Source organism: Malaya genurostris, chromosome 1 (assembly GCF_030247185.1).
Source record: "Malaya genurostris strain Urasoe2022 chromosome 1, Malgen_1.1, whole genome shotgun sequence".
Classification (NCBI taxonomy): domain Eukaryota; kingdom Metazoa; phylum Arthropoda; class Insecta; order Diptera; family Culicidae; genus Malaya; species Malaya genurostris.
This window is the reverse complement of record NC_080570.1, coordinates 64184058-64206093: the sequence shown is the minus strand read 5'-3', so window position 1 is coordinate 64206093 and position 22036 is coordinate 64184058. Positions and strand designations below refer to the sequence as shown.

General features: G+C 34.7%; 1 protein-coding gene across 5 annotated transcripts in view; it reads left to right on the top strand.

The window, feature by feature from the left end:
* Window positions 1-21819, top strand: part of LOC131440292 (alpha-1,6-mannosyl-glycoprotein 2-beta-N-acetylglucosaminyltransferase) — a 231764-nt gene extending 209945 nt beyond the window's left edge. For 3 of the 5 annotated variants that reach the window (XM_058611426.1, XM_058611427.1, XM_058611425.1), the window contains 5 exons: window positions 6167-6312; window positions 6390-6550; window positions 7839-8027; window positions 18720-18934; window positions 18994-21819. In XM_058611426.1, coding sequence (XP_058467409.1) covers window positions 6167-6312; window positions 6390-6550; window positions 7839-8027; window positions 18720-18934; window positions 18994-19216 — 934 coding nt within the window. In that variant the 3' untranslated portion in view covers window positions 19217-21819. The remainder of the gene's footprint in view (window positions 1-6166; window positions 6313-6389; window positions 6551-7838; window positions 8028-18719; window positions 18935-18993) is intronic. The other 2 variants (XM_058611428.1, XM_058611429.1) reach the window with 2 other exon arrangements.
* The last annotated feature ends 217 nt before the right edge of the window (window positions 21820-22036 follow it).

Here is a 22036-nt window from a genome sequence, read left to right as displayed (position 1 = left end):
TTGTTCAACTTACATTTCGCTTGTGATCTTGATTATCAGATAAAAACGGTTTGATTATTTATTTTTCACTATAATAAACAGTAACTATGGTGAACTTGTTCTTACCCTTCAGTGTTGCTAGTTTTATAGAAAACTCGTTAAAGTACATTGTCACTCTGACAGTGTATCATGACAGTGTACCGCACGATGCAAAATGTATTATAATTTGTATTTGGTTACACTATGACACATTTTCAGTTAGCTCAGTTCTTCCTTCTTCAACCTGTTTTAGTAAATTTCACAGTTCAGTCGAATTCGAAAACTCCATCAGTATCAAACGTAACGTTCGTTTGTGTATGTGAAAAAAATAATTCAACAGCCGATTTTAGTGGGCTGTAAATTGGTAACGTTAAAGAAATTTGAGTGACAGTTCTGACTAAACGCAAGTGCATTAAAGTTTTTGGAGAAATATACGAAGGAGCATTAGAAATCAATTTCAACAACAGTAATGCAGATGACTGCCCCTTACTCAAATGAATGCCAAGCAAGGTATGGAGGATTTGGTTCCGTTTAACTTGTTCTGCATCGTCGTCCTTCTAAACAGATACAAGCACAGAATAACGTCATACGAAACAACAATTTCGAGCAAAAGCGTGATTCAGCTTAACTCGTGTGGAACCTTTTTATGACCGTCATCCCCACTTGACCATCCAAGCAACCATCAAACCAATTCAAAACGATTTTCTGTTCCAAAACGATTTTCTTTGTTTTTCACTTCCTTCTATATACTAAGGGAGAGATTGTGCACCACGTTACGGTCTCGCCGGGGCTAACTAGTTTACAAAGCGACCGTAATAGCTAATGTTCTCCAGATTATGTTCCCTTCGTACCGTTTGTGATTCGTATATCCGGATATAAAGGATTAGTTCGTTGTTTCAAAAGAAAATATTATATTTACTTGTTTTGCAGAACTTCAATGTGGAAAATGAACAAAATAAGAGCAGATATAACTGACTGAACATTTTTGGCATTAAAAATGCCTTACTCTTCACTATACGGGGCCGGGTGTCAATTAAAAGTTTCAAAAATAGCCGCGTAACCTTTTTGTGTCATAATTTTGAACGTTAATAACTCGGTCATTTGTTGATGGATTGTTATAATTTAACAACCAATCGATTCGGAAACTTTTAACTTAAACATGTATAACGACGTCGTTTCAGTAGCATACTATTGAAAAAATGGTTGGAATCGACCTATGTTTTCATCCACCAATCCCCGTTATACAAAATGACGTCAACTTCTTGTTCGGCATAGGAGGCTTTGCGTCATGCATAAAAAACACCGTATCGTTATGCGTAGTATGAAGAGAAATCTATAAATATAGGCTGCACAATATTTTTTTGCCTAGTTGATGTTTGACTGTGAATGAAACAAGTAGCTCGTCCAGTGAGCTGATGACTGGATTGTATATGCGTTCACTTGCTGGATTGTCGCTTTTGCATTATGTGTTGGTGAAATTTCCTGCTGTCTGCACAACACCGCTTCGTGTTCGCTTGAATATCTTATATATCATCTAGCTATTGAAGAACCGAATCAGCGTGGTTATCGGTTCTTTTGAAATATCCCATGTATTTAGCAAATTGTTGGTCGATTTTGCCATTAAAAATGCCTTATATTTCACTTCCCGAGGCTGGGTGTCAAATTAAAACATGCAAAACTAATCGCGTAACATTTTTCTGCCATAATTTTGAACGCTCATACCTCAGTCATTTGTTGATGGATTCATATAATTCAACAACCAATCGATTCGAAAACATTTAACTTAAACTTATGAGATAACGTCATTTGAATAATTCAATTGCATTCCTTTGAAAAATTTATTTGAAATGAGTATTTTATTTTGGTTCTCTGGTAACTATCATCATTATCATCTTTATTTTTGTATTTATTACGAAGACCCTAGAAACGTTCCATTTTTAATGTTATTGTGCTCGGTCGTGTCTTGAATACAACCCTCTAATTTTTTATCAATCCCGCGTGTCCATTTTTCATAACTGAAAGGCAAACTCTTACAGAGTAAAACCTTCTATAGTCACGCAAAATATATTTTTTGACCATTAGCTAAGCCGAATCGTATTGAAATTTGATCTTCATCATTAATTATAATACCGCAACCTGAAATCAAATTCGAATAAAATTTAACAGTAATTTATGACCTATCTCTTAGATAAACCTATGGTACTATACAACCATTCAGTTAAATCTAACTTTATAAGTTTACGTTCTATATTTGTATACTATACCGCTACTTCTGCAACCCGGAACCGGGAACCGTTATAGGCGAAATAAATTCATTCGGTCATTAATCAACTAGATATATAAAGTAGAAGAATTTATTTGACAGTTTTGAAGGAATTATCACATCACTAAATGAATTAAGAATATGTCTTTTTTGCCTTTCTCATATAATGCAATCACTGTGAAAACCGATTTTTGAACCGAGGCCCGGAGGGCCGAGTGTCATATACCATTCGACTCAGTTCGTCGAGTACGCAAAATGTGTGTGTGTGTGTGTGTGTGTGTGTGTGTGTGTGTGTGTGTGTGTGTGTGTGTGTGTGTGTGTGTGTGTGTGTTTGTGTGTAGATGATGATGATGATTTCGTTTATGAGAATGCTGTATTGTTTTTAAATTTTGTCTTTGAAGTTTCTTTCATCCGGTGTAGAAGTATCTTGTTGTCCAGATTTTTGCAAGGTTTACCATAGTCAACGGTTTATTGATACTATTGACGCGTGGTATGCTGGTTTTCGAAGGTGATCTGCGAGCTACATAACCACTTTCCTCCGAGATCGATGATCAAATAAGAGGGATTGGTTCGTGTACGACACGCATACCATTCAGAACACTGGGAGAATTTTGTTCAATGAATAAACCTTTCAACATAATTTTCTGCCCACCTTTGGCGAGAAATCATTCACGTGTACTTCACTTTGCACTAGTATGTTGTACATGAGGGCGAATTCAATTGCTTTGCTCTCAGAGACGAACTGGAAGTATATTGAACTATAAATTTTAGTTAGTTGTATCTCAGAAATTTCTTTTTTTGGAGCTGAGGATTCATTCCTGGCAACGTGGGTCAAATACGATACCGTTAAAAGTCACGTTGAAAAGAGGTCAAAAACGTTTAAAGACCACACTTTTTCTACCTTTCTGATAATTTCATTTCTTTTTCCTATTTGTTTCATTACATACGTTTCAACATTTCGATGTAGTGATCCTACAGAGATCAGCGGAGAAAAAAGTCGTAAATCTGACAACAAGATAAACATAACGAAAATTGTGGCTCCGTTTGCCTTTGTGTTCGAGTGACTTTTTTAATTTTCGAGTTTGTTTGCATCACACTTGTAGCAAAAAAAATGGAAAAATGAGCATATCCACGAGAAAACAGCATGAAGCATTTGTAACTCACTATTTTGTATCAATACTTCCCACTGAATGAACAACGAGCAAAAAGGCAATTGTAAACAAGGCATTTGGAATCGCTTTTGACAGTTCAACCAAATACAAATAATAATACCCCTAAGTCCCATACAAACAAACCGTCAATGTTTGGTTCACAGCCTGAACAAGTAAGCCTAGCAAATTACTCCCTTTCATTGCGATAGTTAGAAAATGTGGAAGGAGATCGTTTCTGGCAACGCTTTATGCTAGTTGCTACGGTGCAAAACAAACTTGTTTGTTTATGTTTATCGTTGCTGTATTAAACTGCAACAATCAGTCTAAATATCACCGGCACTAGCACAAAAGATGAAAAATGAACACAAACACCCACGAATCTACAAATATCAATACAGCTAGTAGTATATTCATGGTGGCTAAACCATTCTAGATTATTGTTTAACTTACATTTCGCTTGTGATCTTGATTATCAGATAAAAACTGTTTGTTTATTTATTTTTCACTATAATAAACAGTAACTATGGTGAACTTGTTCTTACCATTCAGTGTTGCTAGTTTTATAGAAAACTCGTTAAAGTACATTGTCACTCTGAAAGTGTACCGCACGATGCAAAATGTGTCCTTGAAAATTTGTCGAAGTATTCCGTATTATAATTTGTATTTGGTTCAACCGACGACACGACCTGCCACTCGCTTTTAAAACTGTATCGCAAATCGAGCTACCCCTCAGTAACTGGTAATGTCAAAATGATATCTTATGAAAAAAGTTTAAAATTGGGAACGCGATCAGAGAAATTGTTGTTTTCGAAATAACAGTTACAAGGGTTACCATTGTTTATCTTTTCAAGGTAATCGTTCTCGGTTTCATTATTGCACATGCCCAATCTAGAGCATCTCAAAAGTTCTCATCGTCGACTGCAGATCTAAATCGGAATTGAGAGTTTTTATGGCTTGCTAATTTTGTATTTAATTATATATTCTGTTAACTAATAATATGTATTCTTGTAGCCTCTCTTCAAAGTGCGTAAAGACCGGAAACTAACCGCTTTTATCTACGGCGTGATGCTTAGAGGGTGAAGAAAATCTCACCGTGAGACCAGAATGATCTTCAACCCATTGCATTGTAGTACTCAGGTGAACAGTATGACAGTGAATGTTAGTGTTATGCTGCAATTTTGATGATGTTGCTACTTGTTAGATCATTTCGATCGTGATTGCAATTATTTATATACTTTCAAATGTACTAATCAGCATTTACAATTTTTATATGACTTTTTCACCAATATTTCAATTATATAAAAATACCGGTGAAATATGCTGCGATAACAATTTCAATCAACTGTGATCTGCGCTTCGCTGACATGGATTGCATTTAATGATATATGCACGTAGCTACATGCCGTTGTGTGAAAGAACCAAAAGAAGTGTACGAAACCGTAGGTCGAGTGGCCTACGCTAAAATGCGGAAACGGAGTGTCCCTTTTTAATTCTTTCCTTATATCGAATATAGAATTATATAATGAGGCCCTTATTACCGGTATCACTTCACGGTGAAAATCAAGTGAAGTGAATGTAGGTATTTATCACGAAAGTCGCTTCAGAGGAAAAAGTAATTACTTTTATGAGCTTGTGGTTTTACGAACATCACATCATTTTTTTTTTTTGGAAAGATGATTTTTTTCACTACGTGACTACTTCAGTGTGCGTGATACTGGTAACAGGGAAAATCAAGTGAAGTGATATAAGTGTGAAGTGAAAGTGAAAGTGGCAGTGAGAACGGTTATTAAGACCTGAAATTCTTTTTAAACGCCAGTAGAAGACAAGACAATCCGTGGAAACGACTTGACAGGGTATTTTGATTATTAGAATGAAATGCAAAATCGCGATTCTGAACATTAAGCAAAAAAATCAATATCCCGAAACGACATTATCATTCCTGTTGTCATTCAAATATTTTTGATAGATACATAGATTGCAAACGAAAAATTCAGTGGCAAATATATACGGATATGTTCCATTTTGCTCGATCATCATTACATCGCATTATTGTTAGCGCCATGAAAACTGGCTTATTCCTGCAATCAATATAATTAGCCTAACTAAACTGTTTTACTTATAATACATCTTTTAAAGTATTATCTGTTTGTTTATTATGCTGTGCATGGTGACTATTTCGTAGCAACCACAGCAGTGATGCTTGTAAAATATATTTTTATTATTACCTAGGGGTCTTTCAATACTTCGGTAACTGATAGTGATCGCGCATGAACACTTTTTATTGCGATTTTTCTTCGAAGTGCCATGTCGTGTCGTCGGTTCAACAGTGCTTGTAGAATCACTGTTTCAATGGGGACAAGAAGTACGTGTACAAAGGACGTAACTTCTGCAGTAACATCTCACAAATTTAAGAAATGACTACTACTCCATAATTGAGCAGCTCACCTAAAATAGGAATATTTCAAACGGATTTTTTTGTTTTTAGTTATTATTCAGTTTACCGATCTTCTTCCCGTTCCCCCATGGATAATGCAATAGAATTTTATCGTCGGCTAAAAGTAATTGTTTCCTGTGCCATTCTATTGAACTAAATTTTCACCATTAAAATGTTGAAGTACTGCTTTCTCCTGTCGATCATTCCACATTTTTTTCTTTAGAATATTTGATATCGGTTTTTTTTCATCGTCCAACTTAACAAAACTAAATTTAAGCTGATAACTTTATTTACTTTCAGGGCACTGTTACGTAAATGTAACAACGCGCTGCACCCGGATCTGTATGGCCACTACCGAGAGGCTAAATTCACTCAAACTAAACACCACTGGTGGTGGAAATCAAACCGAGTGTTTGACCAGCTAGAAGTTACCAAATACCACACAGGTAAAAAAACGGAACATTTAATCAAACCAATTTCAGCAGTTTAAAGCCGTAACTGAAACTGTTTGACTTTTTTCCAGGTCTTGTGGTCTTTCTGGAGGAGGATCATTACGTCGCGGAAGATTTCCTCTATATCCTAGAGCTGATGCAGCAAAAGTCGCACGAACTGTGCCCCAAGTGTAATATTCTATCGTTAGGAACATATCTTAAGACTTTCAACTACTATACATACAACAAGAAGGTAAGTTTGACCCGAGTTAGAAGAAATGTATTCCCAACTGCCAGAAATCTTAAAGGGCAGAAGATGAGATTGCACTCTTTTGATTTACCACTCGTTTTTAGACAGACCATTTTAATACCTTGCCCAACCAGCAATTAGCGCATTTAGGTTGCGCCTGAAAACATGCGCGTTTAGGACAGAACGTGTGGTTACATAGGGCTTTTTATTTACTAGTCGAAAGTGTGTCACCAAAACAGGGGTTGCATTAGATAGACATTGCAGTGGACAGAATATTTGAGTATTCCTTTTTCGCATATTTGCTTTATTTATTCATTAGAAGAAACACATTGCAGGACGGTTCACTTTCGGAAAAGTCACAGATAACAAAGGTTTAAGTCCCTCTAAAAATCTTTGCATTCGTTTTCAAAATATAACTAAAAATTAGGCCACAGCAATCACTTCAAACGTCGAGCCCGAGAATTATTATAGTGATACTGACATAAACATCTGTTATCTGTAGTATAGCTTTCTAACTACCCCATACCTCATTGTCATAGTACTTTGAAAACAGTTGAAACAATACGCCCAAATTCTAAATCGAAAAATTCGAATGCAACCGTTACTCATAAATGTTATTCACCTGTTCTTTCTCATTTCATTCAAACAAACGCACAAAAACAACCATATATCAAACTATTACCAAACGTCAATCACACACAAACACATTTACACATCGATCATTCATCGCTTCTTCATTCAATCGGTGTACCGCCTACTGTACGCTACGTTCAAAATTACATCCTAACACATCATCTAGCACAACTATTACGGAAGCAAATCATTCAACAACAACAACATGAACAAGCAGATCAAAAATGATGTTGGTGTCTCGCGGCTAATGGACTTTACAGCCGTCGAGTACACATCGCCTCATCTTCATCAACAACAGCCACATCATCAACATCAGTCGTATCCATTCGTGGATGTTAGTTCACTACTTCTCGGTGGAGCTATCGATCCGGCGGGGGTGGACAGTCACCGCGGCGGGGAGGCTGATATTAGCTTCACCAACTATTACCACAACCGATATGCGCCACGTCTCCAGCACCAATCTTCCCTGTCCTCTCTGTCAGTTCTTCCCGCTGTTGGTGGCGCTGGTGACAGTGCTGCTGTTACTGCTGCTGATTTCGGCAAAAGCTTTTCCTCAATTTATAACAATATTCCCAATAATTCTTACCGTATGCTAACGAACAATTTGAATTCATATTCGGCAATGGATACTGACCGATCCTTCATGCCACGTTCCCAGCAGCAAAAGCAACTACTGCAGCAGCAACAGCAACTGCTTCAGAAGCAACAATCTCAACGACAACAACAATCCAACAACGGCGATAGCGACGGTGGTAGCCAGAGTGGTCAACTTACTACCGAAAAATACGCCTCGCAGTCTCAGTGGGGCTACCAGGTGTTACCGACACTCTACTCGATTTACCAAAAGGTACGGTACGTCCCTGGACGGGGATGTCTGCTTGCTACTTCTGTGTAGAACTGTCACCCTCTTCGATTTGTTCTAACATGACCATTTCCGGTCAGTGTTTTCCGATTGTATTATTTTTTGAGGTGCTGCCATCTGTTGCAGCAAGTTGGCATTTCGTTTAAAGTATTATCCAAGCGCTTGATTTGTGTTTTGCTTGCTTTGATTTGGAATGTTGTTGACATCTAACAATTTGGATGTTTTTGTTCTACTATTTTGGCTCGATTAACCTCTATTTTTCAGTAAGCTCTTTTGTTTTAGCACCCATGATGTATTGGCATGCTTTCAATATCGAATGTGATTATATCCTTAGCTTTATAAGAAATTCCAACAGCACGTTCCACTGGAAGTGTTTGGCTCTAATTTAGCTTTTTCGAACTGCGCTCTCCAAAATCTATTGCATTTATTTCGAATGAAACGAAATAATCAACGATGAACCATAGACAAATCCATATCTTACTTGAACAAACTAGTTTACAACAACACGACACTTGATTGCCAACAAAACTGTATGTCTCGATCTTTATTACGCTGTCTCCTTGCCAAGATTTGATATGTTTGTCTTCTTCTACAGCAATTTTCGTACTTAACTATCGACAGGCGCGTACCCAGAAAAAATTAAGTTAAGGGGTTAAGGGGTTGAACTCCTACCACAGAGACGAGACTCGAACCTACAACTTTTCGCTGCTAGGGTCTTTTCAGTTGGGTTCTTTTCTGAGTTTGTGTTTCACATTCCGAATTACCCGGATAGGAATAAGTTTTGATCTCTTTATAAAAAATGAAACCTTCTTCGGAAATGCAAAAATTATAACACTTTTACGATTATGTCTAGAATTTTAGCCAGAAAAATACAGTCTTCAAATCTTTCATTTGCTGAAAGGTGTTACTGTAAAAAATTGGCAAGGCAAGAATGTGTGTAAGTCAATGCATATGCATACCGAATAAAAAAAACAAATATTCATTCAAGCTTCCTTTTTAGCTAGCACGAATTGCCAGGCCTTTTATTTGACTCATTCCATCAAGTTTTGCACAACCTCATCCAGGTTACTACTAGATTCGACGAAAAACCCCAGTTTGTCTTGATCTCATCTTGATAACTTCCTTTCGGGTCTTTTTAACGATGGTCTATGCTCTTGGACAACAACGGGGCGTTTTTCGCGGTATATTATTCCATGACCTGTTTCTGTAACGGTAAGGTGCAAAACCCACCAAAAACTAAACGGAATAATTTTGTTGCTACGGCGTTCCTGTACGTAAATTTCTTGGTTGGCTAAACGAGTTTTCCAAAGTACATCAAAGCCATTGATATACGATTAAATCCAGCGATTATCGGATGAACCAAATTATAGAGTACATCATGCACGAATAACTCAAAAACATTTGTGGCTCGACTGCTGTAGCTTTGATACTCCGATACCTAGAAACTGAAGGAAAGGGATTACGATTTTTGTGATTCGTAAAGGAGAAGGTTTCTACGCAGTTAACATAATCCTGAAAAGAGAGCTACTTTTTCAAACCGTACATGTGTTTAAACTTTTCATCCATCGAACGTAGACATTAACGGCACTTACTATTAGAATTTATCTGTCACATCTATCTACTATTTGAGAACTTCATGCAATTCATCTTCATCGTGAAAATCATTTAATATCATAATAATTAAATTGTTCGATGATAGTAGTTAACATTCAAGAAGAAATAAAATAGTCGCTTGATCATCAGACTTTAGAACTTGCTTACTCGCATATGTGTCCAAAAGTACTGTTCATTAGCGTTGAATTTTCCAGTTTATCAGTCACCATTGCCAAGCGAGAATATTCTAAAGACATAAATCATATAAACATAGATTTCTAAATAAATCAAATAAACATAGATTTCTCACTGTACGGTGACACTAACAGCACCTCTAGTGACAAACGGGTGTACTTTTTTCCATTAGCTACTGTGGTTGTGTTAAATGCGCAGGTAACTTTTTGCATGCATTTTAGGAGCATTTACGCACCCACTCTCCACCAGACGGTGCTTTTGGTGTCACGGGTTGCTCAACTACATTACTATTACACTGGGAAATCTATGTTTATTTGATTTATGACAGTAGCTAATGGAAAAAAGTACACCCGTTTCTCACTAGAGGTGCTGTTAGTGTCACCGTACAGTCGGAAATCTATATTTATTTGATTTATGCTACTGTGGTTGTGTTAAATGCGCAGGCAACTTTTTGCATGCATTTTAGAAGCATTTACGTACCCATTCTCCACCAGACGGTGCTTTTGGTGTCACGGGTTGCTCAACTACATTACTATTACACTGGGAAATCTATGTTTATTTGATTTATGATGCAGGGTAGCCGGTATTATATATTATACTTCCAGATGGGTATGAGTTTTTCGTTGTCGAACATAAACATAAAAGTCCAAAACGAATCGCATACGGATACCCCTGCAGTCTTTTCAAGGTTACCACTCGATAAATTTTTCAAAAATAATAGAATACTTCCTTCCTGTTCAATCAAATCCTTCTACCAACATTTACGACATTCTTTCAGAATCGGATTGTAGCGACATATAAAAAAATCTGCTGAATCTCCTAAAATAATCGTTTGTCGTTCTAATGAAAATAAAACAATCTTTGTCTCCAGAAAACAGTGTTGATTCTCAATTCAAAAGCTGAGGTTCGTACGTTTCTTCCGGTAATAAAGGTCGGAATCGAATAGGACGAAAAGGAGAACGTTGAAGCTTGGTGGATAGAGTTGAAGATCACAAAAGCCTTCTTCAGTATTTGTTCGAGAAACTTCGTAAATTGTAAAATCCAACATACCTTTAAAGATTGTTCTGAAGGGTTAACAATTAGTCGAAGTACTAATGAAAGTAACAATGAATTAAAGGATTCTTTTAATTTAGCTCCTTTGAAAGAAATATCTATGAAAAAAAGCAAATGACATTGATAAACCAAATGACCAAATAATTCTACGGCACTGTTGTTAAGAAACAATAGACGTACCTGTCACGTCATTTTCTAATACGCCAACAAACAAAAAATAAAAAGGTACATCGGGTAGAAATGTACCTAAACCAAATTCCCCAAACATCATTCACAAAATTGTATTTTTCTTATCTAAGTACCCCATGGAGTAACCAGAATTGTCGTTTATTTTATAATCAATTTTTCACTGGTCCTAACTAGGGCAACGGCTCCCTTTTTCATCTGAGCTCCTATTTCCATCTCATCCCTTCACCTCATTACTTTGAACATAAATAATATTTTACAACCTACCTGAACCAAACTTTGAAATGTTTTCAAAATGATTATAAAAGCTATTGTCAAACTTTCCTATTGAAAGAAATGGTTTTAAGTTCTTCGTTTATCTTTTTTTTTTCATTTGAAATAAACTCACTTTTCAATTTAGGACACATTTTCGTCTCAAGATTTACAGTTCGTCATGTTTCTGATTATCTACTAATCCATTCGTCTCAAAACATGATCACTTTTTCGCACAATTACACTACCATTGAATGCTGGATGACTTTATAATTAGTAATGTTCACTTGCCACTTGTTTAATTAACGATTTAAAACTTCAAAAACTACCCGACAAATAATAAAAGTCTTTAAAAATATGAGAAAAAAATTTTCACTTAGTTCACTTGATTGCGTTTTGTTTTCTCATAATGTTACAGAAAATAAATTGTTTTTCTTCTTCAAATTATTATCAAAAAGTATGTTTTTGGTATCCGTTACATTAGTTCAATTATATTATTTATATTAATACTTCAATAAAACTGTTTTTGCTTCGAATATTACCAGAAAGAGCGTGTTAAATACTAATGAAATAACCATTGTGGCAAATCTAGTAGCACTGGTTTCATTCAACTATACGTCAACATAACGCTGTGAAGTGTGTGTGTTTCATCGGCTGTGCACAGAGATGCCAGATATTTTCATAGAAAATATGTATTCCGTTGCATATAAAGTCGATATCTGCTCTATCTGTTTTCACTAATGAAATGATGTTAACAGATAGTTCTTTATATCTCCGTAAGTCATTGCCCCGCTCACGAGAATATTCAACAAGTTATTATATACAATAACTATATATATATATATATATATATATATATATATATATATATATATATATATATATATATATATATATATATATATATATATATATATATATATATATATATATATATATATATATATATATATATATATATATATATATATATATATATATATATATATATATATATATATATATCACTTCAAATTGATTCAAAATATTAATATAAATGTTTGTCAGTGCTCATAATCAATTATCTACATAAAAGATTTCCACTGTAACATGTGATTTGTCCGTTGATTAATAAGCTTTCAAAGAATCACTGCAATCAAATACTAATAGATACTCAGAGAGAAAAGTCTAATTTTTTACTTCTCACTTTCTATGAACCTGTACAAATCTGTATTCAATTTTTGATTTAAATCAGTATGCGAACGCAAAAATCTATACAATACAAATAAATCTATATAAATGGCATGTCTGGCTCTACTCTTTGTTTTAAGAAGGGCTAATGAATAAGTAGTAACAATTACATTTTGGTTTTTATTTAAAGTTCACCAAATTAACTTTACAGTAGAGTTTTAAATTCAAAGCGAAAGGTTACGGAAACGACCGAAAAATTTTTAAACGTTGCAATGATTTCAAACTGGTTCTAAAAATATCGTGTGTTGTCTCATAGTTTGCATTAGGCCGTTTTTGAGAAGAATTCAAACATTTTGAACCTGAGAGTGTAATAGTGGAATATTTTGTTTTGATTGCTGTCGCCATTGCTAATTTATAGGATTAATAAAGGACCAACGATAGGATGGATAAAAATCCATTGAGATGAAATTAGGAGCAGAGTAGTGAACACATCATAAGTGTTTTAGCTGTTTTATGAATATTAGTTAAATTTTCAAGAAATGTGAATCAACTCTCAGCGTGGAGCAATGCGAATGTAGTAGTAATAGGAAAAAATTATAGTGATTTTAGTGGCTAAATCGGGGTTTGAAGGCGACGTCCTTACAAATGAGATGAAATAGGGAGCCCTTACCCTAATTAAAATAACATTTGTAATGACATTTACTCAGACCATCTTCCAAAAGCATTTAGAATCAATCCAATTAGTTCTATATTCATCTGTCACAATACACAGAAAACAGATATACAGGCTCAAATATTAAATTTAATATACGTTGGATACAACCAACTCACTACTACCACCTGTTCGATTGTAATTTATGTAAAAGCAAAACAAAATTTTGGCGTAATGGAAGTGTAGCTTCCAAAAGAGTTGCAATCGCGGCGACACTTGCAAACGTTCTTTAGATTGCTCGTCGAAACAGGTTCACATACAGTTCATACCTGTTACCTGTGCCCAGAGCTAATTGGCAATGATAGGTACTGAATGAATTTTTAATACTTTTCTAAAATTTGTCTTGACAATCAGGACTTAAGTTTTCAACAAGTGTTTTACATTAGCTAACTTCTTTAATAAATGGAAAAACGCTAATACTCAACCCTGATAAAACCACAGTAGAAGCATTGTAAGTTCCCCTCTCTCCGAGTACATGATAAGTAGTTTTACCAATTTACCACAGTAGAAAATATGACAATGATGGTTGTTTTTGCTTTCAACGTGAACTCAACTAGGTGTGTCAATTATATGTGCAAATAATGGCCTCTCTTTGTTTACATTTGTTTTTAATAACTTCTGAAGGCATGCTCAGCAGCTCGAAGTGTTATATTAGCCTTTCTGACAGCTCATTTACAGCCACAAATGTAAATGAGATTGATTTGTTTTCATCAGGAAACGTCAGCATTAAACACGATACAAACGATCAATCATCTTCGGTCAACGTCAAGATTAATTTAAAAATTATTGTAGTCGGAAATTATTCACGTACCGGACGTCAAAATGCTCCCTGAACTTAACGTTGTGTGCCTCCATAAGAATTGCTTACAATTAATATTGTTGTTCCGTAACCGTTCCATACCGGTGATAGTCGCCAGATGCCACGTGTGAATTGCTTTTTCATATTGTTTTGTTTTCACCAGGAAATATACTGATCACCAATTTTCTACTAGGGTCGCCGTTTTTTTTCACCGGGCATAGAAACCTCAATGGGACCTGACAAAGAACAAATTCAGCAGCTGGAAGTTTTATATGGGAGATCTATAAAAGAACTAAATCTGGAAAAAAGTATCCCCAGCAAGTCGTTTTAGTTTTATTTATTTCGAACAGTTCTACTGTCAGAGCAAATTCAGCAGCTAGAAGTTTTATATGGAAGATCTATAATGGAGCAGAAACTGGAACAAACGTATCCCCAGCAAGCCGTTCTAGCGACGACACGACCTGCCACTCGTTTATCGAAACTGTATCGAAAATTTAACTACCCCTCAGTAACTGGTAATGTCAAAACGAAATCGTCTGAAAAATTATTGAAACTGGCAACACAAGTTGATGAATTATTAATTTTGAATAATAGTTACCATAACCTTGGTTACAGCATGTAGAAGACTTGAGGAATATAAACAAAACAAACAGCCTCGATTGGAATATCCTTATTCCACGGAAAGATGTAAGTTCTCCAGCATCATCACGTGTCAGAGTAGTGGATCGATTGGTTCTATCAGATAGAGGATATCGTTAATGCTGGCTGGGAGTCAAACATACGAAAAATAGCATATAAGGCCAGCCGCATGTAACCAAAATTTTTTGTATTGGGTAAATAAGTTTTAAAAAAGTAGCGAAGTTTGCAGTCATTAAATTCGTCTGTGCGAAACATTTTATCAGTTATATCATCAAAATTCTGTATTGTAATATAAATGGTAAAGCTGAGTCAAACCGGTATATCAGTACTATTCTACAAGGAGCAAGAAATTCGTTTACAGCCGTTCAACGATATTTAAATATTTGAACTTTATTTTCAATCCATTTCAAAGTCGTACTTGACATGCAGGTACGAATCCACTTATATACAGAATTCATATTTGTTCTTTTTTAATGACTCTCAAGTAAAATTATTTCAATTGTTTGTCAAATCTTTGTATATTCACATCTAAATTTGTTCCAATTCGTTCAACCTTTGTTGTCAATCAACGTACATATTGTGAAACAATATGCCATCACATTTTGGACATTCGAGTTACTCCTTCACTTCTACTCTCAGTGATTTGAAGGCCTTCGCAAATCGTAAAATTTGATGAACATGAAAATAGATAGTAACTACGGTCTCCCATAAATCGGCTGGAACCTGTTGAAGTAGTCACATGTCAAGAATGTCCGATACAAACCAACAATGACGTCCCATTTTCATTTACTTGATAGATGAATGTATCTTACAAATTTAAAATATGTTCCAGTCCATGATCAACTGTTGAACCTGGTTCTGGTGCAGGATAATTCTGTAATTCGGAGTAAATAAAACTGTTTAATACAATCTAAAAGGTTACTTTCAAACTGCTTACAGTGTTCTAAAACTCTAAACTTTTCTGGAGCACGTTCTGGAGACGATCACTGATTGGAATGTTTCGTACAAAAGTAGTCAAATTGTGTTCCTCGAACCAAGCATATTTTGAAAGCATCTTACTTCGTCGTATTTAATAATATCATTTCCGCCTAGCGTTGCAAACATGGGCATATATTTGTGGTTCAAAACTAGTCGTTGAACGAGGGCCGGGCGGTTATACTCATAGGTTGTAAAATTTTTTAAATCAATATCTTTAGACGGTCAATATCACCAAACATCTTCACCGTTTTATAAAATGTGCAATAATAAAACTCACCTGTCACGTTGAACGTCCCCAGGAGGACCAGCCCTCGACGGATGGTTTGCGGTGCATTGTACGACTTCCACAATCAAGCGATCTTGATTATCAATCCATCTTCTCATTTCGTTTCGTTTTTTTTTGGTAGCAATATTTTTTCTCTGCTCACCAAAAGTATTTGCCCTCAAATTTTGCATTTATCTCTAGATTTCTTTAGAATATTTTTTTAAGAATAATTTTATAGAACTGTTTGAAAATTTTCTCGAATGGTTTGTTTATTTATAAATGGTTCCTTAGTAACTAGTTCGTAGCAACTTAAACAGTGTTGCTTCAGAAAATTATTTTTATCATTATCAAGGGGTCACTGTATTTGTGGTAACTGACGGTGAATCGCTCATGAACACTATTTATTCCGATTTTTCTTCAGAGTGCCTGGTCGTGTCGTCGGTTCTAGCTTTATTTATTCTACCAGTTTTTCTGTCAAATTTAAAACTGGCTACGATGCCGTTCTATTTTTTTCTATATTTGAAACATGAGTAAAACACTGCTGGGGCTGCCAGTTTTTCTTGTTATAAAATTCAGATTTTAATTTTGTAACTGACATAAATTATGCATCTAGAACTAGAACACTACTGAATAAGCCCTCAATTTAAAACTGACATGCGCTGCCGTTCTATTTTTTTCTATATTTGAAACACGAGTAATACGCTGCTGTGGCTGCCAGTTTTTCTTGTTATAAAATCCAGGTTTAAATTTGAAAACTGACATAAATTTTGCATCTAGAACAAGAACACTACTGAATATGCTCTCACCAACCGGAAATTGTATACGACAGCTCAATAATATAACTGAAACTGAAACAAACGTACCGCCAGCAAGTCGTATTAGTTTGAACAGTTCTAATGTCAAATTAAAAACTGGTATACGCTGCCGTTCTATTTTTTGATACAGAGAAAAATATTGTAAGGGCATGTTCAGGACTGTTCTAGTTCTAGATGCACAATTTATGTCAGTTACAAAATTTAAATCTGGATTTTATAACAAGAAAAACTGGCAGCCCCAGCAGTGTTTTACTCGTATTTCAAATATACAAAAAATAGAATGGCATCGTAGACCAGTTTTAAATTTGACAGAAGAACTGGTCGAATAAATAAAACTAGAACGGCTTGCTGGGGATACGTTTGTTCCAGTTTCTGTTCTATTATAGATCTTCCATATAGAACTTCTAGCTGCTGAATTGCTCTAAAGGTAACTAAATTTTGGTTTCACACTGCCGTTCATTTTATTATGATTGTGACAAAAGAACATTTAGTTTAATATAGCAAATATTGTTACTTGAAACTACAAAACTAGATATTTGATTTTTCTCAGTTTAATTCAATAAATATTTTGATAAAAATAACAAATACTTTACTTGTGCGGTTCTCTCAATTTCATGACAAACAATTTCATATTAAATTCATCTTACAAATTCAGTTTAAAATGAACTAACTTTAAATAAAGGTAGTAGTATTAGTGCTTTGAATTTATAAACTTGACAGTTGAAATTAATCATAAGATGTAAACCTAAAAAGATTAGTATTTCAACATACGCTTTTGTTTGTTAAAATCAGACATTTTTTTGTTTGTCATTATTCTTAAAAAGATTTCTTTGAAACTAATTTTCAAGGCCGTTTTTAAACAAATTTTGTTTCGACTATTATCCGTTTTGAAATAGTTAAATGCTTTCAACAGCAGTTGGCCACTTTTTTCGTGAGATGATTGAATTTTCACATGCTACAATCTAGCTCCTTGTATATTAATTTTTATTGTATCAACTGATTCGATGATCCATCAGTCCAGTCAAGATAGAGATCCTTAATCAAATATTTTCTATGTTATGTAATGTTATGCAAGTATAGTAATATTTTGAACTATCCATACATACACTTGAATTGTTGGAAAGCCCCAAGAAAACGAAAGAAGAACATAAATTTTCATTCTAAAACTTTTTTGATTGAGAAAAATTCTCTGATTTATAATAAATAAAATTGATACGGTTTATTCAATTTATTAGTTGTATCATTGAACAAATAAGATCATAGATGAAATGAACAAATTTTTTTCTTGATATAAATGTAAAAGATGATTAATTCAACAAATACGTTGCCAATAACATCAGCACAACTTTTGTTGACATGTAATAAATGATTGATTTATTTCAGCAATAAAATCATCCAAAACAAATCAAACAGATATATTTGTTGATGTAGAAGGTAGAAATTAGTTCAAATCAATAATATCGAAGCTTGAAATTAAAAGAAATCATATTTAAAAATCGACTGACTATTTTGTTATGTTAAACAAGATCCATTTCTCTGCTGCTGGGGTTGCCAGTTCGTTTTTTATTTTATCATAATTTCTTGATCCAAATTTCAAAACTACCGTGATTTATGCATTTACACAACAAATTTCTCTGTTTTGAATCAGTTGAAAATACTGATATCGATTGTTTAATAGCTTCAGCAGTTTGAAAGACAGTACAAATTTCACCGATATTGATGTGTACAACTAGAACACTCCTGAACACTAATATCATTTTAGAACTGATCTAATTGATCTATTTACATATTCGAGTTATTTATTTAGTCATATATTTTTATTGTCAATCCGTAGAACATATTTGGAACGTGTGCGTTTATGATTTTGTAGTGATATCGCTAATCATAAAATTTGATTGTGTTATTTTCGTAGAGTAAATGTAGAATTGTCAATGAATGGTATGTATGAACTTTGACGGTAATACTTATTCTGACTTTTATTTCTTTTTCAATCATTTACAAAAAATAAATGGCGAACTAGGTGGAGGTGACGCCCTGGATCAGTAGTAAACACAATATGGGTATGGCATTCAATCGGTCCACGTGGCACGAGATTACTCGATGTGCGCGTCACTTCTGTGAGTACGACGACTACAATTGGGACTGGTCGTTACAGCACGTGTCACAGCAGTGTCTTAAACAGAAGCTACACGTGATGGTCGTCAAAGGCCCCCGAGTTTTCCATATTGGTGAATGGTAAGCATTTCTATGCTGATTCTCTGAGCTGAAAATGATTCTTTTGTTTATTTTTCTAGTGGAGTCCACCACAAAAAGAGCAATTGTGAGTCCAACCAGGTGATCTCGAAAGTTCAGCAGGTTCTGCGGGTGGCAAGTCGATCCCGTCAGCTCTATCCGAAGTCAATCTCCCTAATGGTGGCCAGTGTCATCAAGAAGACCAAACTGCGCAAAGGCAACGGAGGCTGGGGAGACCAGCGGGATCATCAGCTCTGCTTCAACATGACCCTGATCGGGCGGTAATCCGTAAGAATGTGCAACATTCCTACTCCTCATCTTGGAGAATAGTAAGGTGGAAACGGGTGTTTTTATTTTTGTGTATAGATACGACTGACGATTAATAGAGACTCGATGCATCCATCGCCACCACCGTGATTTAGGGGAAAGCTCTTAGCACTACACGTCCTAAAGAAAAAGTACTACATTCAGTAAACTACGTGCAAGACGCTTTTGGGAATACACTAGACTAGCATTAATGCCAAACAAGGGATTTCGTAGGCAATCGTGTAGATTTGTGTGTATGGAAGATAGTTCAAAAGTACCGTTTTATATGTAGAGACACATTTAGCTTTTTCCTGCATGACATTTGAGATGAAATTCGACTCTATTTTCTCACCTCATTCTGAATAGCCGAATCAGATGACGGGAGAAATTTACGTGACAAATCTTTTCTAGAATTCGTGTCGACTCTTACAATTAGACGAAAAAAGATCTATGAAAGTCACGCGGGATAAGGTTAAAAGTGGTATGGTCAAGGCATGCCGAAAATAACTATTTGATATTTAATAGAATGAATGTATCTATTTTTATCCCACTAGATGGGATACCACACTATTTCATTCATTATACGACCAACAATTTGAAGGCAATATCTTCCCTTCGCTCCCCAGTAGAAATAATATCAATATGAGTTAAGTTTGTATTTGACCGTATTTAAATATTCGATTCGAGTGCTCTTGTTCTTATTCTACCATTTGAGTCAATCCTTTGAACGGATAGCAAACCTCGCTCGAACCAATGGTTTGAAATGGGTAGGACAATTAAAGAAGGACAAAGTTTAAATTACACTCTCAATTTTACTTATGTGGATGAACTTAGGCGACATAAAATAAATCCATCTCAAACCTTGATATAATTTGTCTAACGCAAAGTGGTTTTGCAACGAACCTTAAACGAAAAAAATACGTGTCTAAATTAAATTCTTCTTTGATACGTATTATATCAGTGGCTATAAACCCCGGCGCTAATTTAGAAGTTTTGTGCTAAAATTAATAGGTGGTTACTTAAATTTTATATCACCGATCGAATTTCGTATATCTGTCAAATTAATGACATACCTCTAAATTTAACAATTCCTATCTGAATTTCACATTCCTTCCATCTAATAATAATAATAATATTGATTTTTGTTTAGGAAGTATATTTCTTATAACGGTTCTTAGAATTTTAGTTCAAAAACAAATTTTGATTTGACATGTGAAGCTGAAGGAACAAGAGTTGAAAAAATAAGTTTAGTTTGGTTTCCAACCGTTCCTAATCAATAGTAGTTCTAATTATTTAAATTCTTAGACCAATATAGCTAAGTTTTCTTTATTTTTTTTATTTTTTCTACCATAAATCTAGGATCCTTTTCTTCTATTTCTTCGTTTTTCTTCCATGTTTCATCATTGTTCTAGTTCTAGGAACTTTTTCTTTTTGTAAAATTGGCAGTAACTTTATCGGAAAACCTTCAGGAAATTTGTATTGCGCTTCCAATTCCTTTCATTGAAAACTGTGTCGACACGAATTTTGAATATGTTATACGTAATCTAACAAAACTATCCGGAAACAAAAAAAAACGGTTTGGTTTGACGCACATTTGTTTCAACTTCATTTTTATTGTGCATTTCCTAAATATGTTATAAATTTGTGCTCGATATCAGAAGAAAAACCGCCACGACTCAAACATATTACTGTTTGTACGTAACCTGTATGTATAAATCACTGGCTTAGTTCCATAGAGTTTAAAGTTCATTACTTCATTGTAATACACGTTTCATTGTTTATGTAAGCGGATTCTAATTTTATCATTAGTGCCGGGGACATCTGAGTACTATACAGATATTAATGATTCTCATGCTTTGTTCTATCGGTTCGATTTTATATTGTTCAGAAAATCAAAATTCCTCACTAAACTATTCACTTTTTATAGTCTTGAAACATAAATCAAATTTGAAATAAAATTCAATAAACCCCACGTTAGTCAGGAAAGAATAATAACAATAAAAATCCACAATAAAACGAAACACGTACGAAATAGGAAGAAATATGCCACTTGTACCAGTAAGCACGAAGATTTTAGATGATATATTAGAAAAACTAAATAAAAGTAACAAACGATAGAAACCAAACGAGGAAACAATACCAAAACCAAACAACACAACGGTTGAAAAACGCACACCTCAAAATCCTGCTTCTGCTAAGGTTATTAAGACATACTTACCATAAGTTGAATTCACATGTTCATCCGTCAGTGTTTTGGTGCAATACCACAACCCTAATACAAACATCACCTCTAGTCATCGCCGATATGTTAAAATAATTTTTATATTGTTGCATTTATTTGTTTCTCTTGTTACGTTATATATTTCCATTAGTTATCATTGTTTCTGTTGATATGTCATTTCATGACGAAAGCTACAAATAAAGACGTGATACCAGTCCTAAAAAGATCACAAGTTTGCAATCTGATTCGTGTAAGAAAAGGTAACGTAACAGATACAAAACTGGAATTTTAGTATATAGGTAAAAATGAATGTAAATACATTTTGAAAAATACAATTTAAATTATGTGTAAAACAACCCTACGTATTATAGGAACGTGCGTTTCCTTTGAGCATTTGTGAACACAATCCGAACTCCATTATACTTCAGTATGTGTAGGAAGAAAGTACTGTCAGCATATTAAACTTATCGACGAGTTAACTGAGAACGTGTTACCGTGCAAATATAAATTGATGGTAGTATCCTACCAGCGCTGAGTACGCGGCTCGTTTTAAGACTACAAAGCCTTGGCATTCCATT